The sequence below is a fragment of the Protopterus annectens genome, chromosome 3.part0 (assembly GCF_019279795.1).
Source record: "Protopterus annectens isolate FY-2018-M chromosome 3.part0, PAN1.0, whole genome shotgun sequence".
Classification (NCBI taxonomy): Eukaryota; Metazoa; Chordata; order Ceratodontiformes; family Protopteridae; genus Protopterus; species Protopterus annectens.
Window position 1 is genome coordinate 731,505,222 of NC_056731.1, and position 23,599 is coordinate 731,528,820.

The 23,599-nt window shown below is 37.2% G+C and overlaps 1 protein-coding gene across 1 annotated transcript in view; it reads left to right on the forward strand.

Annotated features, from left to right (window-relative positions):
* LOC122796913 (aryl hydrocarbon receptor repressor-like) overlaps window positions 1-23,599 on the forward strand; it is a 733,267-nt gene that overhangs the window by 709,571 nt on the left and 97 nt on the right. The window contains exon 4 of the mRNA XM_044065671.1: window positions 23,560-23,599. This exon is cut by the window's right edge and continues 97 nt beyond it. Within this exon, the coding sequence (XP_043921606.1) occupies window positions 23,560-23,599 (40 nt within the window). The remainder of the gene's footprint in view (window positions 1-23,559) is intronic.

Sequence of the window (23,599 nt, forward strand, 5' to 3'; positions counted from 1 at the left end):
TGTAAATTCAATGAAAAAGCAGCAGTAATGATAAATACCATGCCATCACAGAACATATTCAGAGGCAGACATTAGGCACTTTAGATGTACAGACAACATAAATGCCAACCTACTAATCCAGTAAATGTAACTAACACATTCTTCCATAACTGGACTTTCAGCATGGAACAAATATAAGCACACCAGGGAATGTTCCTTAAGTTGAGTTTAAATTATAGTGGGAGATATCATCTTGGAATGTCCAAGGTACTTAATAAAAGACATCTTAGCAATCAGTATAAAATATCACTTTGGATTGTCTCCTCAAAATGGGCCAAAGACTCAACTGAATGCACTTGAACAATAAAAACCAGTATAGTAATACTTGGAGCTATTAGATATTTGATGCACACACCACCTGTTGCAGCCCAGCAGAAGCAAAGGAGTCAGCCAAATCAAATCCAAAGGCATGTTTATTAAAAAGTTTTTAATAATTGTGCCTCTTGATTTTATTTGGGTGACTCCTTTGCTTCTGCTGTGCTGCAGCAGGTGGTGTGTACCTGTCCGGGTTCTTGACTTGTGCTATTAGATATTTAGTACTGATGGCATAACTTGCTTTTTTTCAGAACCTGCTGAAGAATGTATGGTAACATTTTTTTCAAGCTTTAGTGTCCACACATGCCTCCGCTGTTCCACATTCCTCTCCTTCACTAGTATGTAGCAGACAGTAAGCACCACGGCTTCACATTCCTTTGCATGCTTTAGTTCGCACAGAATGTTATTGCTCATCTCTCATGCACATCTACCAGTGCTTTAACACTTAATAGAATGTATTGCCCACCTCTCAGACCTACAGACGTATTCCCCTTCTCCTTAACCAACTGCGTACCTGTTTCCTCGTCCGTGCTTTTAGCAAACCTCCATACACATGATATTGATTCTTTTTACCCATAAGCTCCTATTTCATCTGACTGTTGTTTTGTTATATGCTAGTACAGTTTTATATCCCTTGATTTTACATTCATCTTTCTGTATTCCATTTTCTTCTGAAAATTAGGAATAGTATTTTATCTCTATAATTGTTATCGCCTCTGTGCTTTAGGACTTTTGTCACATATTTGACTTAACATCTTGAGACTTAGTACTTCAGAAGAGCTTTTTGTTCACGAAAGAGTTTGGTCAGTTATGCTTCATGCACTTCTTATTTTTTTATTTTCTTTTTATCAAGACTGGCTGAATCCATTCAGAGAAGAAAAACTACATTAAGTATATGTGACATGACTGCCTTAACTGTACATACTATTTTTAAATCACATCACAGCATGGCAGGGAGACATGCACTGTACAATTCCAAGAAATATACAAATGCAATTGAAAAAAAATTGTAAACTAACTGGCTGGTAAATCCTTTCATCTGGCTGTGGCAGGCAGTACATCCTGGGTGATAGTTAAGAAGGTTAGAGGAATGCTTGGCCAATCACCTAAACCCTGGACGAACGATCTCTCCAGCTGCAGATTAAAATCTGCTGACAGAGATCAGCACCCTTGTGGATAAATCCCTGCAGTGAGAGAATATATAGTATTATTTCAGCATGCAAAAAGCTCCTGCAACACAGCAGTCCTGTGATTCAGGGTGCCATTTAAAAACACAGTATTATGGACCATCTTTTTGTGTCTGATATAAGCCTGGAGTGTGCCTGCCTTGGGGAGGTGGTTCAACCCTCACATTCACAAAAAAAAAAATCACATTGCATAGTTTCACATAGGTGTATGGCTGGTGTCTGATAGTGTCTCCCACAGTTTCACAGCTTGCCCATGTATTGTTCCCTGGCAGTTAATGGTCCCATCCTCAACACTTAATGACTATTACTCCCAGTTCTTCTTTCAGTCATCCAGTCATTCCTGTCTGTCTAAAGATCATCTGTCACCATCGTCACTGACCATTGATAGGCAGTTCAAATACAGAAGTGCAACATTTTTCCTCCAAAGACTGACTGTCAGTCAGTGATGCGTCACTGACCAGTTGTTAAGGATAAATAGCAAATGTTTTAGAAGAAAGTGGAGAAAACACTGACCATATGGACTGAAATGAAAAACTAGGCACCAAAGAATATGTTTGCCAAAATGTGGATGAACGAAAGGTCACAGGTGTCACCGGTGTATAAGAGGTATATGTCTACATGTCACTGTAAAGTGGGATTAGATAAATGATGAGGATAACAAGATACCCTAGACCAGGGAAATTTGGCTGAATTTGGGCATTGCATTGAGAGTTCCATTTATGTAGTGCCTTCTTCTCAGTACTAGCAATGTCTTTCAGCTTCTCCCATTAGAGCCTTACCACAGCAGATCACTGAATCACAGATTGATTGACAGTGTAGTTTTTGTGGTGTCAGGTTGTCAGCCTGGCACCCAACCTTCACAGATGGCACACGCACATACACACATACCTGCATGATTTTAAAACTCACTTGAAAACAGGGAGGACATGTAAACTCCACACAGAAGGCACTCCAATTGAGAATCAAACCAGAGAACCTCTTGTTGTGAGGTGACAATGCTAACCGCGGCACCACCACAGCCAACCCATTGAGACAATGTTGATTAATATGGGTTTAATACTACTGTGCATAATTTCCATCAAAAGCGATGCTGGAAGATTTTGAAAAGTGAGTCCATATGCTGCCATATGGTGACTTGTTACCCCCTCCACCCACCCATGCAATTTCTACTTCAATGGTGAGCTACTGGTAAACAGTTTTTCACTAGTAAGTAATACAGCCCCGTATAATGTTGCACTTTATATTTATAACATGGATGCACTACTGCACTGGTACACAACCATATGATAAACCTGACTTCTGATGAATCGCAAGACAGCTGCTGCACCCCTTGAGAGTGCAATCCCCTTCTTATGTAATGCGAGTAATCTGTCATGTTCTGTAGTGAAGAGTTAATAATAAACAGAATGGTGGTAGAAAAATGTTCTCCTGGCTGTTACTTGGAAGAAAATTCCGTGAGACTTAAATGAAATGGTGACTCAAGCAGCAGAAAAAAAAATCACAAAACATACATGCCCTTTGGACAGGTGTAATTCTAATATTTGCTACCCTCATTGAGAACCTGTTGATTAATTTGAGCCTTGTTTCAGCAAAAATCATTCAGAGATGTCCTTCGATTAGAACAAGGTGGCTTGGGATTAATTGCTTTGAAGGGATATTTCAGAGCTATACAGTTAAGGCTCCTATACCTAGCACAAGCAGAAACCTATAATTCAAAGTGGAAAGGGATGAAGATGAAATGGAGGGAAGCTCAAGAAATAAGGAGAGACTAGGATTTTGGATGCCAGTCCTTAAAGAGAATAACAATAACTATAAAAAATATATTTATAATGTAACAGAAAGTATGCAAGAACTACACCAACACAGGAATGGATAAAGGAGATTTTGCTGATAGGGATGATTGTAATTAGGGGTAGGCAGGAGGTGGCTGGAATTTACTGGAGAAGACTGGCAAAGGAGTCAAGGTATTGGTAGCAAATAATTAGAGGGTAAGATGACAGAATGGGAAGAGGGCAAGAATTTGTTTGAAGCACAGGTTAGAGACTACACTCCCTGTCAAGGACTGATGTCAGAGTGGGAAAAGAAAAGGAACAAGGGAATCCTATGGGAAAGACCAGCACTGGTAGAGGTTTCCATGGAATTTAAAACAGAAACTGCTGTTAAAAAAGGATAATTAGTAGGGCATATAAAATATTGGATGATAACTATAGAAATCAATCAGAGGAAGTTAGAAGAGATCAGGAAGAGAGATTGGATAAGCAATTCACAAAGAAACAATGGGAGGACATGTGCATGACTCCCAAATATGCAATGAAGTCTAGAAGATTTAGGATCTTTGTTTTGGAAGTGTTTGCATAGATATTTTTATACCCAAAGCAGACTCCAAAGAATTTTTCCTCAGGTAGATTGCAAATGTTGGATGTGTGATAGAAAAGAAAGAGATAATTGGGAACATGTTTTTGGGAATACTTTAAAAATTCCCTGCAGACTAAATTTGCTGTAACTAAGGAGATTTTTTTTTGTGATACAGAATTGGAATTGACATGGTAAGGCATTGCTGCATTTAATTCTGGTGGCTGCCAAAAGACAATTACTAGAAAATGGAAATCAAAGTCTAAACCAGCTGTAATAGAAGTAGTAACTATAATAACAGAGATGAAACAACTGGAAGAGGGATGTTTAGAAAAGGGTAGGAGCAAATTATATGGAAAATGAGAATTGTGGGAACAATACATGCAAAATAATGTTTTGAAGGGGGAATGAGGTTTAGGGGAAAGCAGGAATTGAATTTGATATGTAATGTTTGACTGGCAGTGACTATATAGAAGATTATATGTGATGTATTATGTTTGCAACTGAAAATATGTTGATAAGCTTTGTTTTCATTTTTATAAATGTATGATTGCCTATGTCATAAGTGATAATTCAGTAAAGAGAGCTGAATTAATAAAGTACTGACGGTTACTCTTAAAACAATTTTAATCAAATTATATCCATAAACATAGCTTTAACAAAACCATCCCCACTCAATGAGCATGCTACATGCTACATGCTGCATGCTGCATTTCCTTCAATGTGTAAGTGTTACCTCTGGATCTAGTTTCCTGTAAATACTTATACTTTTATAGGACTTTCTTCATATTGTATGGCAAAATGTGTGGCAAATTACAGCACTTTTGACATCAAGACTTATTAACCACTTTGAAAGTTCACTTTGTGGTATGAAATAGAAGTCAGAGATTAACTATTATACCAGTTGGGCAGGTTTAACTGAAGAAATTCTACACGGCTTTGCTTTGTGTCCTGCAATTAGCTATTACTTTTCATTGGAACTATACCAGCTTTCCTAAATTTGGTATGTGAAAGAGTATGATACCCTGAAGGCAGACTCTGATGTAATCAACTTAATCTCTGTTAGAGTAATGCAAAATATAATTGCTTTTATAGTTGAGCTTGTATGGCTAATTAGATCCAAGCATAACAACATGCAAAATGATCTATTTAATAACAATGCCCAAATGATTAAACCATAGAGGAAACACTCTCATGGATTATTGTATTCATTTTAATTAGTAAAACCCACTGACATCTTGCCTTTTATTTTCAGGGGCAACCCAGGAGCACTGTCTTATTAAATAACTTGCTCACACTCACACAGCAAACAAATGGAGGTTGAAGAACTCAAATCCTGTATCCTTGACTATAGAGAGCAGTCCATTAATGGCTCAGTGCCTTCCTCCTGTGCACTAATCTCCACATATGTATAAATATCATAGCAGCAAAACACTTGCCATAGTACAACAAACAATATTTTTATAATAACTACAAAAAATAAAATATTGGGAAGCATATTTACAATCATAATACCAGTTAGGCTGCTTTTGTATCTTCCTTCTTGCAACAGTTTATTAAAGGTAAGTGTCCAAAATTAAACACATTTTGGAAGAAAGAAAGAATACATAAACACCTTGTCTAAAAATGTGCAGTCTTAAAAGCCTAATTACCAAAAGAAAGAGTCACATTTCAGTAAAATGTAGGGGATAATGTCACATCTATCAAGGATCCCTGCTTGGAAGACTGTAAAATGATGTGTCTTAAGGAAATGACACTTCCTTCTTTGGATTTCCATTTGGGTCACTCATCTTAATAGCCTTCCAGCTATAAACTGTGTATAGTGTGGGAAGTTATGGGATTATAGTACTAAGCTACTGTACTGTTGTTTTATTTTAGTTTCATGTTTCTCACTAAAGGAACAGAGGAGGATATGGAGCAATGTTGCTTCTGTGTGGTACATGTACTGACTTACATAAAGTTAATTCTGTCATGCACAGGGGTTTGGTTAGAAGTGTAACTGACATCACTGAGCACAAACCCACCTGTCATACTCATGCAACCTTCTCTTGCTGGAACCTGTGCGATTATGGTGAGAATCCTACTGTTAATGTGACATTCAGTTAAGTAACTGGAAGGTCACAGGGTTAATTTCGTTGACAAGAAACTCAAAGAAGTTCAGTGCTATGTTTTTCCCCCACTTTCTTTCTTTTTTAGAGCTTCTTTGGTTTTGGACCAGTGTAATGTTGGATGTGTCTGCATGTGTGTGAGTGGCTCTGTGCATATTTATATGTATATGTAAATGTATATGTATGTTCGGTAGCATTGTCACCTCACAGCAACAGGTTCTCCAGTTTGATTCTCGGCTGGGGTGCCTTCTGTATGGAGTCTGCATGCCCTCCCTGCATTCGTGTGGGTTTCCTCCCACGTTACAAAGACATGCATCTGGAGAGTTTCTCCCTGGGCCTCCACTGAAAATTGTTTTAATTCCAAGTCAGACTTTCCTGGTTAACAAATGTTAACTATATAAACGTAGTATATTTACACTGCATATTGTTATTCTCCCTGCAGAAAAAAATGTTTTGTGTGTTTTGTGACAATAGGAGTATCTCTTGACCTTCCAAGATTCTACACATTTTGGGGTTAATTAATCACAAGTTGATTAAGTGAGATAAAATTATTCATAGTAGCTCCATCTCACATAACTGCACCTCTTCCTGTGCTAAATTTAAAGTCTATGAGTATATGATATAATAGATTCACTGAAAAAAAAGAATACGAGTTCATAGTTATATTAACTTTCTGTCTGAACTATTATTTGGAAGGTTAATGTGAAATTTTGATACAACCAGGACTGTGCAACAATTTATAGTATGTCTAAGATGCATGTTCACTTCTGTTTTCCTGAACATGACATATTCTTCTTTTTTATGCCTACAGAGTCATGTATTGTTGTGATTTCCATTATCGTATTTGGAACTTCCATTTTTAGATGTGCTATGTACAAGAGTACATAACATTTCTGATTTGCGATACATACTTATCACTTTTGTAGTGATACCTACATGTTTGTGTTCTGTACATTTATGTATTTTATTTGTCTGTTTGTTCATGTATTAATTTATTTATCCATTTGTTTACTGGGGAAGTGATTGAAGAGGTGCTAACAAACTTCATCCTGTAATCTAGGGTTTGATTCCCTTAGCCTCCATTTGCCTACTCTATCACTGAGCAAGTTACTTAACCACACTGTGGTCCCAGATTGCCCCTGAAAAGAGACTTGTGCCTATCATTTTTATTGAGTTATCAAGTGAATAAAAGTTGGGTTTGCAGTACTATACAGTACAGTAAAAAATAGTCTAGTACATCAGAAATACATTTTCTTCCGAGAGAGAGAGAAAAATAGTAAATCATAACTAAGAAATAATTTATAGTTAATATGTAACACAGATAGACTGTAAGAAACATTTGAGATGTCTTTGAACAGCTAACAGGGAGAATAATGCAACATGTATACAAAATTTGCAGTCAGTGTGTAACATAAACAGATTATAACAGGCATCCGAGATGTTTTTGAACAAAGATAAATGTAAGTCAAACAAATTAGTGAACTAAGACTGAAGTTCAAAATGAGAATTTTGGGTTGGACTAGAATTATAGCAGCTATCCCAAATAGCTGTATTAAAGTGATTGAATAAAGGTTGTCCATGAAGTGTAAAATTAGAGCGATTACAAATATCAGGCAGTATGGAGCTCCAAACAACTATTACCCTATAATTCACCTTTTATTTAAACAGTGCAGAAACAACATTCTCTAAAGTTGCTCCAGATGGTTGGAACTGTTTGGTCTTCAAAGGGTGATAGTACCAAGAAGATGAGATCTCAGAGTGCGCTGAAAGAGTTGGTGGAGACTTTTCAACTAAAGATGGGAAGAAGTGAGAGTGAAGTCACTTGTGTAAGCTAGGTACAAAGAAGAATGCAACATGTTAATTTAAAGGCAGAGTATTATCAGATGCAAGAAGTAGGCAGTGATGTACGCTCTGGGGAGAAATAGGTATAAAACAACGAACTCTGTTTAGGGCTTTAAGTAGTAAGATTAACTTATGAGTACTGCATAAAGGAAAGACAGATGGTGCATATATTATTAGTTTGAGCTTTGAAATTCTTGTTACAGTCATCCTGCAGGATTTAGAGGTAAACTATGCAAAAGCTTTGTCCCTGAATGCAAGATGAATACACCCATTTGCAAATAGCCAGTTTAACATGAATATGAAATGAAACAGTGAGGTGAACCTGGATGCCAAATTTTTTATGCTCCTTTGAAATGGGGCATTGTGATGTAAATGGGAGATGGTGAAAAGTTGTTGAAAAGTAGCAAAAAATCATAGTTTCAGTTTAATCCAGGCTAACAAAGAGCTTGTGACTGTCAAACCAAAAACAGTGGTCAGTAAATATTTCTGTAAGAGATTTTGAAGCACTTTCCTGTTGCACCCTTTCTAATTGGAGTAAGGCACCAGCATATAATATAGTTTTAAGTGCAAGGATATCAGAGGGTAGTTTATTTGCAAAGAGAAAAGAGGAGTAGTCCAATGATAGAACCCCTGGGATATACCTGGCTATAAGAAAGTGATGTCAGAGACTGTTGAACCAAAGAATACTGGCACCCACCTGTCAGTAAACCTATTAGTACCTGTGAGCAGTTAATGAAGTGTCACATGCCCAACAGCTGGCAGGATGCACAGCAATTACTTGATGCTAAAAACCAAATACATTTAAATGTGATAAAAATTGTTTCAACTGAAAAAAAGAAGAAAAAAGTTATTTCAACTGAAGGAACAGGTCTTTCGCACTACTTGTTCAGTTAAAATCATTTTCTCACATTTAAGCTGCTTAACTGAGGTGCTGAATATTGCAGATTTAGTCTTATAATTGAGTTAACAGTGTAACCAAGACAGTTTGTGTGGTCTGCCTTTAAAATACTGTAGGCTTAAATGACACTAAGCAGCTAAACCTGCAGGACTGTAGCAGTAAACAGCATGAGTGGCATTGTAGGTCTAAATGAGTTAAATATTTTTGTTAAGTTTTTATTGGATTTTCAATTTGTAAAATTATCACAGCAATATTCAGTCAGAGATTTGTGAACATAATAAGTGAAAAAGCTTCAACTAAACCTCACACACAAAAGAAAAAAACTATTTACAGGAATGTCCATTAACCATCAAGTCATTCAAGTTATTATTCATTACATTACATCTAAAATGCAGTTATTTTTGCTTTTCAAGCCGATCTCTAAGTTGTGTCCCTGCATTGTAGCAAGAGACAATCCTGGTTGTTCTTGACTTACTTGTAAATAATTTTTGAAATTGCTAGAGATTCTGTTCAGCAAAGAGCTTTGTAAATAAAGTGAACACATACTATGAAATGAAATTTAGGCAGGTAGCTTTGGTACTCAGAGAATGAATCTTGAAGAGAGCTGAATGATTGCATGATCATGAATTAATGAAGAAAGATGAAGTGGTAGAGCAGATAATGAAGCTGTTCTTCAAACTATTTGATATTTACATTGGATGCATAACTGCAGCAGATACTCAGGTATCTGAGTGACGTAGTAATGCTTTTGGCTGAGACCAGCATAATTTTGTTAAAGAAGAAATTCTGTCCTGCTATACAAAATGAGACTTTGGTTGTCTTCACTCTGGTTCTCAGTTCAAGCTTTAATGTGCTGTAATGAATTTGTGCCCTACTATAAGCACAAGTATTTATCTCTAATTTGTATTAATATTTCATATTTTTTGAAAGTCAAGGGTAGATATTACCCAGCTATCTACACCTTTAATAGGGTAGAGGCTATTCTGTAGGAAAATAACTATTCTCCTGAAGTAACTAAGTACATCAGCTAGATTGAAAAGTAAGACCTGAGAAGTCCGATTATTAGGCTAGTTGATTTACTGGAGCATTTGTAGAAGGAAACAAATGACTTTATAAGGAGAGGTACTTGTGGTTTCTTGAAGGATCATTGGGAGAGTATAATACTCACTGATGTAGTTTAGAGTAATTGTGAAGTGGCACATTGGTAAGAGTAATGTCTAAGGGCAGGTTGGTACCAGTTTACAGGTTTGAATGTGGGAGCTGATTAGCTGGGTAAGATTCTAATACGATTCCTGTTCTTGTGTGTATGTGTGTGCGCGCGCACGTGTGTGCTGTGTGTGTGCGTGTTTGTATGTGTGTGTGTGTGTGTGTGTGTGTGTGTGTGTGTGTGTGTGTGTGTGTGTGTGTGTGTGTGTGTGTGTGTGTGTGTGTGTGTGTGTGTGTGTGTGTGTGTGTGTGCGTGCGTGTTTGTGCGTACATCTATATGTGAAGATGACTGACAGTGGTGCTTATACCAACACAATGTATCAGCACATCAGAGGTGATTACTGGAGGACAGTGCTCATTAGTACTAGCAGTAACACCATGTGATTCAGAGACATGCATATTAGTAGCTAATGAAGTCCCTCCTCATTGTCACTAATGTGTCTCTGAATCACATTTTACACTGTCATAGAAAATGTCCATTTTGAGCACAGCTTTTAACTCCCATTGTGGGATTCTTTCCGAATCCCATGGAATAACCTTACTTCCAAGAGAAACTATCAGCTTATAATTCATATTTGCTAATTGTTCCTATTACCTGGTGGTTAAATTTATTCCAAAATCCTGAGTCCAAGCTTTAATAAAATTAAAGCATTTAGGTATTTTTCTGTTTTTATTTTTTGTTTTTCAAAATTATAAGCAGCAAGAATATCTAGATGCCACATATGTTTTGGCTCTGAATAGCATTAAGTTTATTACAGAATTAAACCATGTAATTTCCTTAAAAACAGATGTATTTTCTTTGTTAACCATTACAGCATAATTTTGATGAATAATCCATAGAAAGTAATTGTTTGGCAGTAATATTCTACATTTCTCCATAGCACAGTTTCAGTGTAAAGATACGTTTTATTTTGATGGAGAAAAAATTCAAATGTAGCTCATAAAAAGTTTCTCCTAAAACCACTTATGACTGTCACACAAAAAGGTTCTATAAAGACTGAGTACATCAGAAACATGATTTGTTTGCTCAGTATCATGACACTTGAATTAATTTGTGACTCTTCATATAAAATACTTGGCAATGAAAGATTTTACATTGTTATTATTAAAAGTACCCAAACAATACGCTACTTCCTTTTCAACTCACACAATTTTTTTACTTTTCTTATTTAATTTTATCATACCACCGAATGTTAGATTAAACTAACAGTGACTTGAAATAAAAAAAAACAATTAAAAAAACAACTAACTCCTGTAATGGTTAAAATGGCTTTGTTTCTAGAGTGTTTATAATATACATGTACCGTTAGCAAGACCCTTTAGAACTGCCCTTTCTAAGGCTGATGCAGTAGTGCAGCAGTTAGTGTTGTTGCCTCAGGGAGAGGTTTTCTGGTTCAGTTCTTGGCTGGGGTGCCTTTTGTGTGTAGTCTGGGAATCTGCATGTTTTCCCTGTGTTTGTGTGGATTTGCTCAGGTTTCTCCCACATTCCAAATACATGCATGCATGTGGAGTGTTTCTCACTGGGCTTCTGCTGAAAATGGGCTCTGCTCCAGTCAGGCTTTCTTGGTAAACAAATGTTAAATAAGTAAAACTGCTTTAAACAGGTTACTCTCTAATTTCTATATTATTGTTTATAACTTTTATTGTTATCAAACTTGAAAGTGTACACTTACTTTGATGAACATGAAACTCAGGAATTAAAAACGTGCAGCAGCATTTTACATATTTTTAAGAAATATCTTTAGGGTTTATCATAAGCCAAAAAGGCATTGTCTATATAATAGCACTGATGCATTTTCTTCGTCATGCTAAAATGTTTGACAGAAACAAAATATATTTCAGAATGGCTGGTGTAGTTTCAGTGCAATAATATATGCAGGTAGTGACTGTGGTCATCTTTCAGGGCTCAATTCTGCTTACCAAGTATAAAAGTGGGTCTGCACAAGTACTTGAATCCCAGGTGCTCAAAGATCATTGTTTTTTAGCCCACATGGGCTGTAGGTCACACCCAAACCTATCTGTGTGTTTGGCCGAGGTGCAGCAGCTCCATTCACAATAGCAGAGTTAAAGCAAGGTAACTGAAGGGAATGGGAAGAGGATGGAGTGTGGGTTAGGGTTTTAAGCAACAATCTGGAGTGAGATTTAGGTTTAGAGAATGGGAGGAGTTTTAAGGTCAGGGATGGGGAGTTTATGGTAAGGGAGCAATTGGAGACATTACACTTAAGAGTGGAAGGGTAGTTTAAGGTTTAAGGAGGGGGTGGGTAGTTTAAGGTTTAGGGAGTGGGTGGGGAGATTTAGGTTTAGGGAACAGGAAGGAAGTTTAGGTTAAAGAGTGGGAAAGAATTTTAGGTTCATAGGCAGGAGTGGAGTTTTAGGGTTAGGGAGTGATCTAGGACTTAAGAGTTAGGTAATAGGAAGAGTTTGTATGCTACAGTTATGGATTGGGTGCGAGTTTTTGTCAGAGATGTGATCGATCTGTCGGTGATGTGGTCTTGTTGATTTGGTCGTCGAGTAATTGCTCTTTCGTGGATCTGATATGGATTCATACATATATATATATATATATATATATATATATATATATATATATATATATATATATATATATATATATATATGTATACACACACACACATACACACACACACACACACACACACACACACACACACACACACACACACACACACACACACACACGCACACACACACACACACACACACACACTCTAATTTTAAAGTCTCTTAATGAAATGCCAAAATTCCTTGCAGTCCTCAGGGATTATGGCTATAGTCAGGTTGTCTCACACTTTCAGTATTAGGTCCCTGGAACTGACAAGTGAAAGTAAATCCAGAGGTAGGCTTCTGTATTCCACAAGTAAATCCACAGATGAGCTTCTTTTACTCCTCAGGTAAATTAGCTATATAACATTAAATGTGAAATAGCATTCAATCCATAAAAAAAAAAAAAGCAATGAATAAATAAAATATATATAGGTTTAGTTTATGGGCAGCAGCGGTGATGTCGTGGTCAGTGTTGCCACTTCACAGCAAGAGGTTCTCTGGTTCGATCCTCCGCTGGGGTGCCATCTGTGTAGAGTATGCATGTCCTCCCTGTGGTCACGTGGGTTTCCTCTGGGTGCTCCAGTTTTCTTCCATATCCCAAAGACATCCTGTAGGTGGATTGGACACTCTAAATTAGCCCTAGGCGTGAGTGCGTGTATGTGTGTGCCTTCTGTGGAAGGTTGGGTACTGTGCTGCTAACTCAACACCATAAAACTCCACTCCCAATCATGAGCAGACAGGTGATCCACTGTGGCACCCCCTAACCAGGAAAAGCCAGAAGAAGAAGATGTAGATTTAGTTTATGGGCTCTAGAACTGCAGGATTAAGAAAAGCAGTGCCATGAATATTAGCCTTACTGCTTATCAAAAAACTCCATTCTGTAAGCCTGGTGTACAGAGTGTTTCATTAACATCCCATTAGGCCCTGTATGTGTATATATTCTTATAGTACTGACTCTGGGGCCATTATAGTGTTTATAAAAAATAATTGGTATATATTTATGCATTTTACCTGAGTGAATATATTATACTTGAAACTTTTACCATATTGAAAGAACAGCACCCAAACTCCATAATTTTACATATGAGCTTAACTACTGTGTGAAAACAAAATTACTAAATAATATTTTAGATAAACATGCTAGAAATGTTATTTTGTGTGCATAAAAAACTGTTTTTTGGGTATTAGAAGCAGTGCATTAGATGTTTTCTTGGACTGCCATGAGTACATTTGACAGACCATTTTATAGGCTTATATGTAAGCATTAGGCTAGCTGCCCTTGTGGCCATTTTAAGCCTTGCCAGTGCCACTTTTTATGCTCAAATTAACCTATCCAGTTTGGTTAGAGATTGGCCTTACCCATCACATTGTTGATAATTATAATATTAACCCTAATGAGAATAACGGGGATGATACCATAGATATTTTGAGGGGACCCATGCATGGGATAAAGCATTTTGGAGCTGTCTCTGTCCATCAGGAGTATAGGGGTCTGCCCTGTGTTAAATTCAAGTTGTCCTTGAATATGAACAGGGATGATCTTTGTTTTATGTGGATGAGGTGTCTGATCCAGAGCAGCGGTATCATCTGCATAATATAATTGTCCATGCAAACTTTTCTGTAGATGCTGCAGAATAGGTTTAGAGCCATAGACCAAATATTTCTGATGCCATTTGATTTGCTGATGTACAGTAAATCCATCAGTATTGGGTTGGAGAATGCCTCTTATGCCAGATACAGATGAACCTCTTAGCACTCTATAGGGTGCTGTATAGTGACAGAACTTTGATCCTGTCCACATAGGACATGTTGTTTAGGCCTTGTATCCTTTTAATAAGGTCTAAGTCTGTCCACATAGGACGTGTTGTTTAGCCCTTATATCCTTTTAATAAGGCCTCTCTCTGCATGTTCCAGCTGTTGCATGTGTCTGGACAGATGCTTTCCAAAGGGGGCATTATATTCAACGATTGGCCTAATGAGGACTGAGAAAAGAGGGGGCCATGATATCCCAAGATCTAGACACAATCCCTTTATTTGTAAGTTATGCAGTATAGAAGGACTTTATTACAACAATGCATACATGTTGGTCAAAAGTTAGGTCACTGTCCACAGAAGTTTTCAAATCCCAAACAATGGGGCCATCTCTTAGGGGTGCATTGTCAATGTATTTCACTATCAAAAGTCCATGATTGAATTGCATTTCACTCTCAAATAAAAGTCCATGATTGAATGATGTTCTTAATTTTAAATGTAGTTTTAAAAAGTACTTTAAAGCAATTAGAGGTGAACATACTTGTTGCTGTATGCCTTTTATTAGCTGGTTCTATTCATTTGACTGTCTAACATGGTATAAAGGCTGGCCATTGTGCATTCATCACCAGTCTGATCAGTTCCTTGGTTTGTTTATTTTGGTATAAAAGTGTTTAGCGTTTTTTATTAAAAAATTATTTTGTGGCATTCAGAAGTGATCAAATGGGATTGCTGATGACCAGTGGATATTTTAAAATTTATTATTAATGAAATCAGGGTGATTGCTGCCCAGGAGTCATACACGCATACCGCAAAGACTGTTGCAATTCCTTTGTTAGATTATGTTAAGATAAAGCTGTGTAAGATGTTTGCATTGGCCCCTTTTCTGATAAAAAGTGAATCTAGATTCCATTTTTCATCAAGAAAATACTATTAAAGAGGCTGAGATCATGGATCAGTGGAGGAAAGGAAATGTTTCTTTGCTCAGCTGTGGTTATGCAATCATGGAGTCAGTATATTTAAAGATACAGGTATGTGGGAAGTGCAGAGGGCCTTATCCTACAACAGAAACACTGATTCTGGATTTTTTGCTAAGTAAACAAAATGCAGTGATTAGCCCCATATCCAGCTGCCCACTTTCCCTGATTCATAGAATAGATTTCAGATTCATATGTACTATAAACTGTGCAAGAAGATATTCATAAATCAGGATGTGCTCATTGGCAGGAAGTCATGCCTCATTTGCTTGGGTTTAGTTAAGTTTGTGGGACACATCTGATAAATTTGGCACCAGATTATAATTTAAATTAGAACAGCCATGATATCTGTCTGCCACTGCTCAAAAGACAGCAAAACCTTTTCTAAGTATTTCACACTCCTGTTGAGATATTGGCCACACAATACAAAAACAGTAGTGAAGCATTCATTGCAGTAAAATTTTAAGCTGTTGTTAAGAGTAGGGGACTTCCCTTGGTGTACTGACATTTCTCCCTGTCCCTAAAACACCATCAAAGCCTTAATGTGGCTTTACATACTAGACATTCTTTACTAATTAGCTTGCAGAAATGAACAAAAAAAAGCCTGTTTCTAAAATGAGCGTTCAACTTTTCCATAAATTCGCAGCACTGATTGTTGCAGGATGACTGTCACTTTTAAAATGCATTCATGTGCAACTACTTACCTGACACTGTTCAGCACAGCTGAATATGGGTAATGAAGAAGCTGCCTGTTGTCTTTATTATGCCTTTTTCACTTCTGGTGTTAAAAGTAAGGTGCTTTGCAAATTAGACATTATTTTTACTATAATTGGTTTGTTTGTTTTTCTCCCAAACAGACAAAAAGAACTGTGGTATGACCCAGCCTCTAGCCACATTTGTCTAAAAAAATCAAGTTGCAGATATCCAATACAGTACATAATGGTGGACTCAGTTCTATTACATGCAGGCTTAACCTTCATGAGAGCATTCAGCATTTGCCAGGAGGCATCAATATTTAACAGCTGTTGTTAGTATGAAAGTCTTCACACAGTAATGTGGCTTTCCTGCTTGCACGCAATGGTTTGAATGAGTGCCAAGCCCCTGTCAGAGACAGAGAGAGATTGACAGACGGTTAGCTTGCGTGACAATAAGGTTTTGGTCAGCCAGCAGCTTGCCTTCCCAAAAAAAGCATGCTCTCCCTCTGCTGTTCCTCTTAAGAGATTCTGCTTTGCTCTGTGTTTGTGTGTGTGTGTGTGTGTGTGTGTGTGTGTGTGTGTGTGTGTGTGTGTGTGTGTGTGTGTGTGTGTGTAGGGGGATGGTGCCTAAGCAACAGAGGGGAGTGGCTAATTAGAGGAGATGGCTTCTAGCCCAGCCCCCGCCCACATGCCGGCAGATTAAGATAGCTCAATGTGTTCTAATCACGCAAGCCTGTCAGGGTCGAGTGTGCTTGCAATGCCTCAAGCAGTCTTTTCAATGCTGTTGCCAAAAGATGGCACCCCTGTGATGTCACTGTGTATGGGAAATATATCAAATATTCACTCCCAGAACAAAATGAAACTGGAAGAGGGAATAATACTGTCAAATACTGAAGCATAATTAAAGGAAACTATAAAAGCAGAATCACCGTGTAACATTGTTTAGATAATGGCACTGCTGTTTTACTTTAACGTCTCAGACTGTGACACTATTTAAATAGCTCTACACTTGTCTTTTTATGTGCTGGTAGTACATTTGCAAGGAGCTACATCAAATAGCTGCATTCCTTATAACTTTTTCCTTAATAAAGCAAATTTTGTAAATCCTGGGGATGTGTTACTCTTATGAAAGCTTTGTTCAAAATTCTGACTCACTAACATTTCTAACATTGGTTTCTTCTAACAAAAACTGGCGTGTAATAAGCAGTGGCAAATGCCAACTACAAAATAAAAAAAAAAAAAAGAAAACGAAAAAGAGAGAAACATAGAAACATAGATATCGATCAGTGCTTATGTTCGTATAGTAACTGTATGCATAACAAACAGTTCTACATATGTATGGATTAAGTCAGGTTATAAAACCATTTATATATAGTGTATAAAGGTCATACATAGCACAAATATCTAAATTGCACTTTGAAGTCCTGCACTTGGTGACAGTATACTATAGCATTTTTGATTTTAGAGTATATATGTGTATATTTTATTTATTTATTTATTTACAGTTGGTTTACCAGGATAGTCCATTGGGCCAAGATAAACCCGTTTTCAATGGAGTCCTGGGGAGAAAAGCTCCAGAAACAGGTTTACATAGGTTTTAGATACGGATTACAATATTTACAAAATTATACAGTTAGAGCATCATACTGGTGATGAAACATTACAGATGATACAAACTAGAAAAAGGGAGATCCATATTACAATATTTACAAAATTATACAGTTAGAGTATAACATTCAGGTGACATTACAGATGATACAGACTAGAAAATGGAAACATTTCAATAGAGATATTGAGAAGCCATTATGTCTTAGGTAGATAGCTAAAGGAAACAAAGTAATACCTTTTTTTTTTTTTTTTGAGTTAGGAGAGGCAGAAGCAAGGAAGTTCATGGAAAGGAGGAGGAAGGAGGTAAGGCAGTGTAGATTATGACGGATGGGTGCAGGAGCATTCCCACTGCATTAGTAGATGAGAGTGAAGAGATTTTTTGAATATAAAGTGGTTGAAAGTGGTACGAATGGATGGAGGTAGGGAGTTCCAGAGATGTGCTAGACCATAGGATAGGAGATTTTTACCTGGGGGACGAGTTGGTTTGTATAATTCAATTAGGTTTTGGTTATTAGTTCTGAGTACTCTGTTGGGGAAGTGCATTTTAAAGGCAGAGGAAAGGGATGGACAAAGTAAGGGTTTGAAAATGAGCTTATGAGCAAGAGTAAGTTGAGAATAGATGAGTTGGTTGGGTAGTTCTAGCCATTTTAGTTTGTGGAGAGAAGAACAGTGGTGGGTAGATGCTTTATGACTAGTAGCGAATTTGGCTATTTTGTTGTAGCAAGAGGAAAGTTGCGTTTTGAGGGACGATTGCAGGTTAGTCAGGAGTGGGGCTCCATATAGAAGAGAGGGGATAAGGAATGTGGAAGAGAGTGATTTTAGTAGAGGGTGTAAGGTAACGATTTTGTCGGTAGAGCATGCCTAGTTTTTGATGAGTTTTTTTGATATTTAGTTGTATGTGGGAGTTGAATTTAAGCTGACTATCAATTTGAACCCCAAGTAACTTAGCCTCTGGCACCAATTCCAAGGATGTGTTGTTATTGCTAGTGATTGAAAAAGAGTTTGTGTTGATAGAGATGAGTTTAGAGGGAGTAAATACCATTAATTTGGTTTTAGAGGCATTAAGTGCTAGGTGGTTTTCTTTCATCCATTGTTCAGTGATTGAGAATGCGTCTTGTGTAAGCCTTTGGAGTACTGGGATGGATGTGGCAGAGCAGATAATAGTTGAATCATCTGCATACTGAATGATATTAGAGAATGGGATAGAATTGCGGAAGTCATTTATGAATATATTAAATAGAAGAGGACCCAATATGGAACCTTGGGGGACCCCAGTTGGGGTGTTAAGGAATGAGGAGGTGGCTTTTTTCCATTTAACTGCTTGAAATCTATTAGATAAGTAACTAGAGAACCAGTTCAATGAGGAAGGAGATAAGTTAATCTGGGAGAGTTTAGTTAAAATTAGTTTGTGAGAGATAGTGTCAAAGGCCTTTGAGAGATCCAGTAGCAGGGTAGAAACAATGTGACCAGAGTCCCGAGCTTTATTTATAGTTTCTAAGAAGGAGAGGAGGGCTGTCATAGTGCTATGGCCGAGTCTAAAACCATGCTGAGTTGGAGTCAGCAGGTGATTGTCTAAGAGGTAAGGTAGGAGCTGCAGATGGATACACTTTTCTAGGAGTTTAGAGATGGGAGACAGGATAGCTATGGGACGGAAGTTTGTAGTATTGTTATTATTGACACCTTTATGCAAAGGTATGATAAAGGCCTTTTTCCAAATTTGGGGTACTATGCTTTCTTGGATAGAGCGGTTGATTAGAATACTAATAGGGTAGGCAATGGCTTCTGCAGCTATGCTAAGGAAGTATGAAGGAATATTGTCTGGGGAATTAGAGCATGGCTTTAGTTTCTGGAGGAGTTTTTTTATGGTAGATGTGGGAATAGGTTTTAGTGAGAAAGGTGGAGAAAGGGGAGGTAGGGTATTAGAGGGTGGTGGTATTGGAGAGGAAGTGAGAGTGGTGATGGGAGTAGAGGGAAGGGTGTTAGTAGAGGAGGATGGGGGTGAAGTTGAGGATGCGGTGGTGTTGGAGAATGAAGAGGTTAGTTTGGAAATAGAGTTAATGAAAAAAGAGTTGAATTGTGTAGCCAAGTCCATGTCAGTAGCATTGGGATCTGGGCTGGGGTTGACTGTTTTGCCAGGATTGATAAGGGTAGAGATTCCTTTCCAGAATTTCTGGGGATTTGTTTTATTAGTATTTTGGAGTATGGAAAAGTAGTTTGTCGATTGGTGATAATAAGCTTTTTTACTTTGTTTCTAAGTGTTTTGAATTCATTATGGATGAGTGGAGATTTATTTTTCTGGTAAAGTGCCCAGACTTTATCTCTATGTCGCATGGCTGTTAGTGTGTTTTTGGTTAGCCAGGGGGTGGTTTTTAGTTTTATTCTTTTAGTCCTTAAAGGAGCATGGTAGTCTAGGAGGTTTAAGAAAGTTGTGTTGAAGTGGGCCACAGCATTATCTAGAGGTAAAGTTTTTAGAATGTTCCGGTCAATTACTTTTAGAGAGTCAGAGAAAGCTATTGCATTGAAGTTTTTATGGTTGCAGGTAGTAATATAATTATGTGTTCTCTGAAAGGTGCAGGGAGTCGATATGTGAAGATGGGTAGGTGATCACTAAGGGAGTCTGAAAGTGTACCACTATCAGAGAAATAATGAGGGTGAGAGACTAAGATCCAGTCTAGAATGCTACCATTGGAAAGAGTTTTTGAGGGGCGGGTTATGTTGTTAATTAGCTGTGAGAAGATATAAAGGTTGATATTAAGTGGGTTTGTGGAAGACTGAATGGAGGACCAATTGATATTTGTGTCACCCAAAATTATGATTTCATTGCTAATGTTGGTGGAGAGCCAGAATAGGATATTCTCGAGTGTGGTAATATTATCTCTAGGGAGGATGTAGAGGGAGGCTATACATATGTGCTTGTATTTATTGACTTGTAGTAGTGATAGGAGTAGTTCAGCATTATTGAAATTGGGGATGGATTTGTTATAAGGGGTGACCGACAAGGAGGATGAGTATAGTAGAGCTACTCAACCCCCTTTTTTGTGGGATCTGTCTTTAATGATGGTTGAGTAGTTTGGTGGTGTTATTTCATGGTCTTTTATGTGGGGTTTTAGCCAAGTTTCAGAGATAGATAGGATATCAGGTTTATTATGTGTAAGCCAAGCATGAAGGTTTGGGACTTTGTTTACTATGCTTTGGGAGTTTAGAGAGGTGAATAGTATAGACTTATCTATGGTGGAAGAGGTGAAGGGGCCCGGGTTGGGGTGGATATCTCCTGATAGTAGAGTGGTTATTAGATAAAGGGTTAGGTTGGAGAGGTATTTGGACTGCTTAGAGTTTAGGTTGGGCTTTATTATGTTGATAAAGGATTTGTTAGCTACTATGGTGGTATGATGTTTTTGAGGGTTGATAAGTTTATAAGTAAAGAGTAGATGGCTTTGTATAGGATAAAGATGGGGAGATACTGTGGTGTGTGGTTTTAAAGGAGGTGAGTTGAGATATATTGTTATGTGAAAAGCTTGTGAGTGGTTAATATATATGGGCTGGGTGAGGTAGTAAATGTAGACTATATTGAGGAGAAGTAGTAGTAGAGTGGAGGAGGATATCGGTTTTGGGAGCATTGTAAAGATGGCTCTTGAAAAAGCAAAGAAATGAAGATGATAGTTAAGAGTTGCTAAGTTGTTGCAAGTAAACTTTTAGATGCAGGAGGGTTCTATGCACTGGAAGTAGGTATGTCTATGTGTATGTATATGTATATGTATATGTATATGTATAGTGCTAGGTATATGTATAGGTATTTGTATATGCATATGTATAGATATGGGTATCTGTATATGTATATGCATATGTATATGTATAGATATTTGTATATGTATATGTGTATGTATAGGTATATGCATATGTATACGTATGTGTATATGCATAGGTATAGGTATATGTTTAGCTATATGTGTATTTATATATATATATATATATATATATATATATATATATATATATATATATATATATATAGGCCTAGGTATATGGCTATGTAAATATATAGGTATAGGTATATGTATAAGTATAGATATAGATATATGTATAAGTATCGGTGCTGGTATAGGTATAAGTATAGGTGTAGATATATGTGTATGTATAAGTATATGTATATGTATAGGTAGAGGTATATGGATATAAAGATGTGTAGGTATATGTATAGGTATACGTATAGATATATATATAAGTAGGTATAGCTATAGGTATACATATAGGTATTGGTATTCATGGACATATTACCCAATTAGTATTTTATTTACTTGATTCATGTTGCAATTTGGGATCTGCAAAAAGCAATCAAGACCAAACAAACTATATTCTTGTTATCAGTTTACAGGAAATGGGCTAAATAACATAGTGAAAGCAGACGTGTGCAAAATGTACCTCATTAAGGCATACATCTAACAGACAAGTTAAGTAACAGTTCTATCTTCAGTCAATTGTGTAAGAAAACTGACTGGCCAGCAGTGTTGTCAGTAAAATGGGTAGCAGTTTGGGCATTGGTTATTAGGAGAAAAACAGAATGGAAATTTTAGATGACAGATGGAAGGTCTAGTGTATATACAGCAGTTCTCAGCCATCCTGATGCATGTAGTATATGTGTGGACAATCAGTAGATGCAAAAAATTGGGATATGAGGATATAAGAGGAACAACAGAATAATAATAATTGTAGGCCCTTAACTTGTGTGGAAGACAGATTTGCATGTGGTTTCAATATGGGAATAGGACGGTGGGATTTCTGTAATGCTTTGCTGTCAGTGGTGCTCCAGAGAGCTACAGGTCATGGGCTCCAGATGGAAGCGGTAAGAGAGGAGAGAATTCTGTCACCCCTAGTGCTGTTAGGCCTTGGACATCTTAATTCAGTAGTGTTACTGGCATCTGATCCCAGAATAGATAGAAATGAAGATTAGTGAAGAACAATGTTCATGGAAGATGAGTGCATGTGTTATTGTGCTCTGTATTTGGGTAGTTCTTAAGTCTGTAAGATGCTACATTCCACATGTTAGTTAAATTTAATGCTGTGTAGACAGAATATTAAAACCTTATGTGCATACTCAGCATCAGAAATGATGCTTCATGCTGGGGGAACAATTTTACGTTATAATAAAACTTCTTTACCAACTCCGAAGCAAAGACTTCCACAAATGATAGAGACTTTCAATAAACCAGACATTAAAATAAGCTTTACTGCACTACGGATATGATCTTAGTGTGGTGGTGCACTGTTCATTTGCTTGAGTAGCTGTATGGCACCATATGGATTTGTTTATGCACAGCAATGGAATTTTTTCAAAGAGCTTTACATGTTCATCCTATGATGCTTTGCATTATCAAGTCATATTTACTCAGACTTTCAAATTAATTTACTGCAGGAAATTGTACAGTTGCTAGGAATGTTGTAGGTTACTGGTTTAATACTGGAAGATACAATGATTGTTGCTCAATATTCCACTCACATAATTTCAGTTATTCTTTTCAACTTACATTCAGTGGGTTTATTTTTCAACATACTGTACACTGAAGTACATGACAGGGAATGAGAAAAACAATTTAGCACTCTGTACCTCGTTACCCAGTTATTAGTCAGTATAAGTAATACGCGTGTCTCTCTCACACAAACACACACACACACACACACACACACACACACACACACACACACACACACACACACACACACACACACACACACACACACTGTCATGGGCCAAGAATGAACTGGGTGTAAAAGGCAATGGATTTTGAATTAAAAGAGTAATATCTCTATATTAAATGTCTCATTTCAGCTGCTTTTTTTTGTTCAGAGGATAATCTTTGAGTACTGACAACAAAAGGTATGGTGGTAGTGTTTCTTTGTACATGTGACAAAGGTATTTCCCTAGAAACAGAATTCCACAAACTCTTATTTCTAGATTGACAATGTAGCATGTGAGCTTGATAAGCTGCCATCTTGTTTACCTTTTTTTACCTCTCCCTTCAGCTTTGCAGGAGAAGCATCCATTGAAATTAGGCTGCCAGCC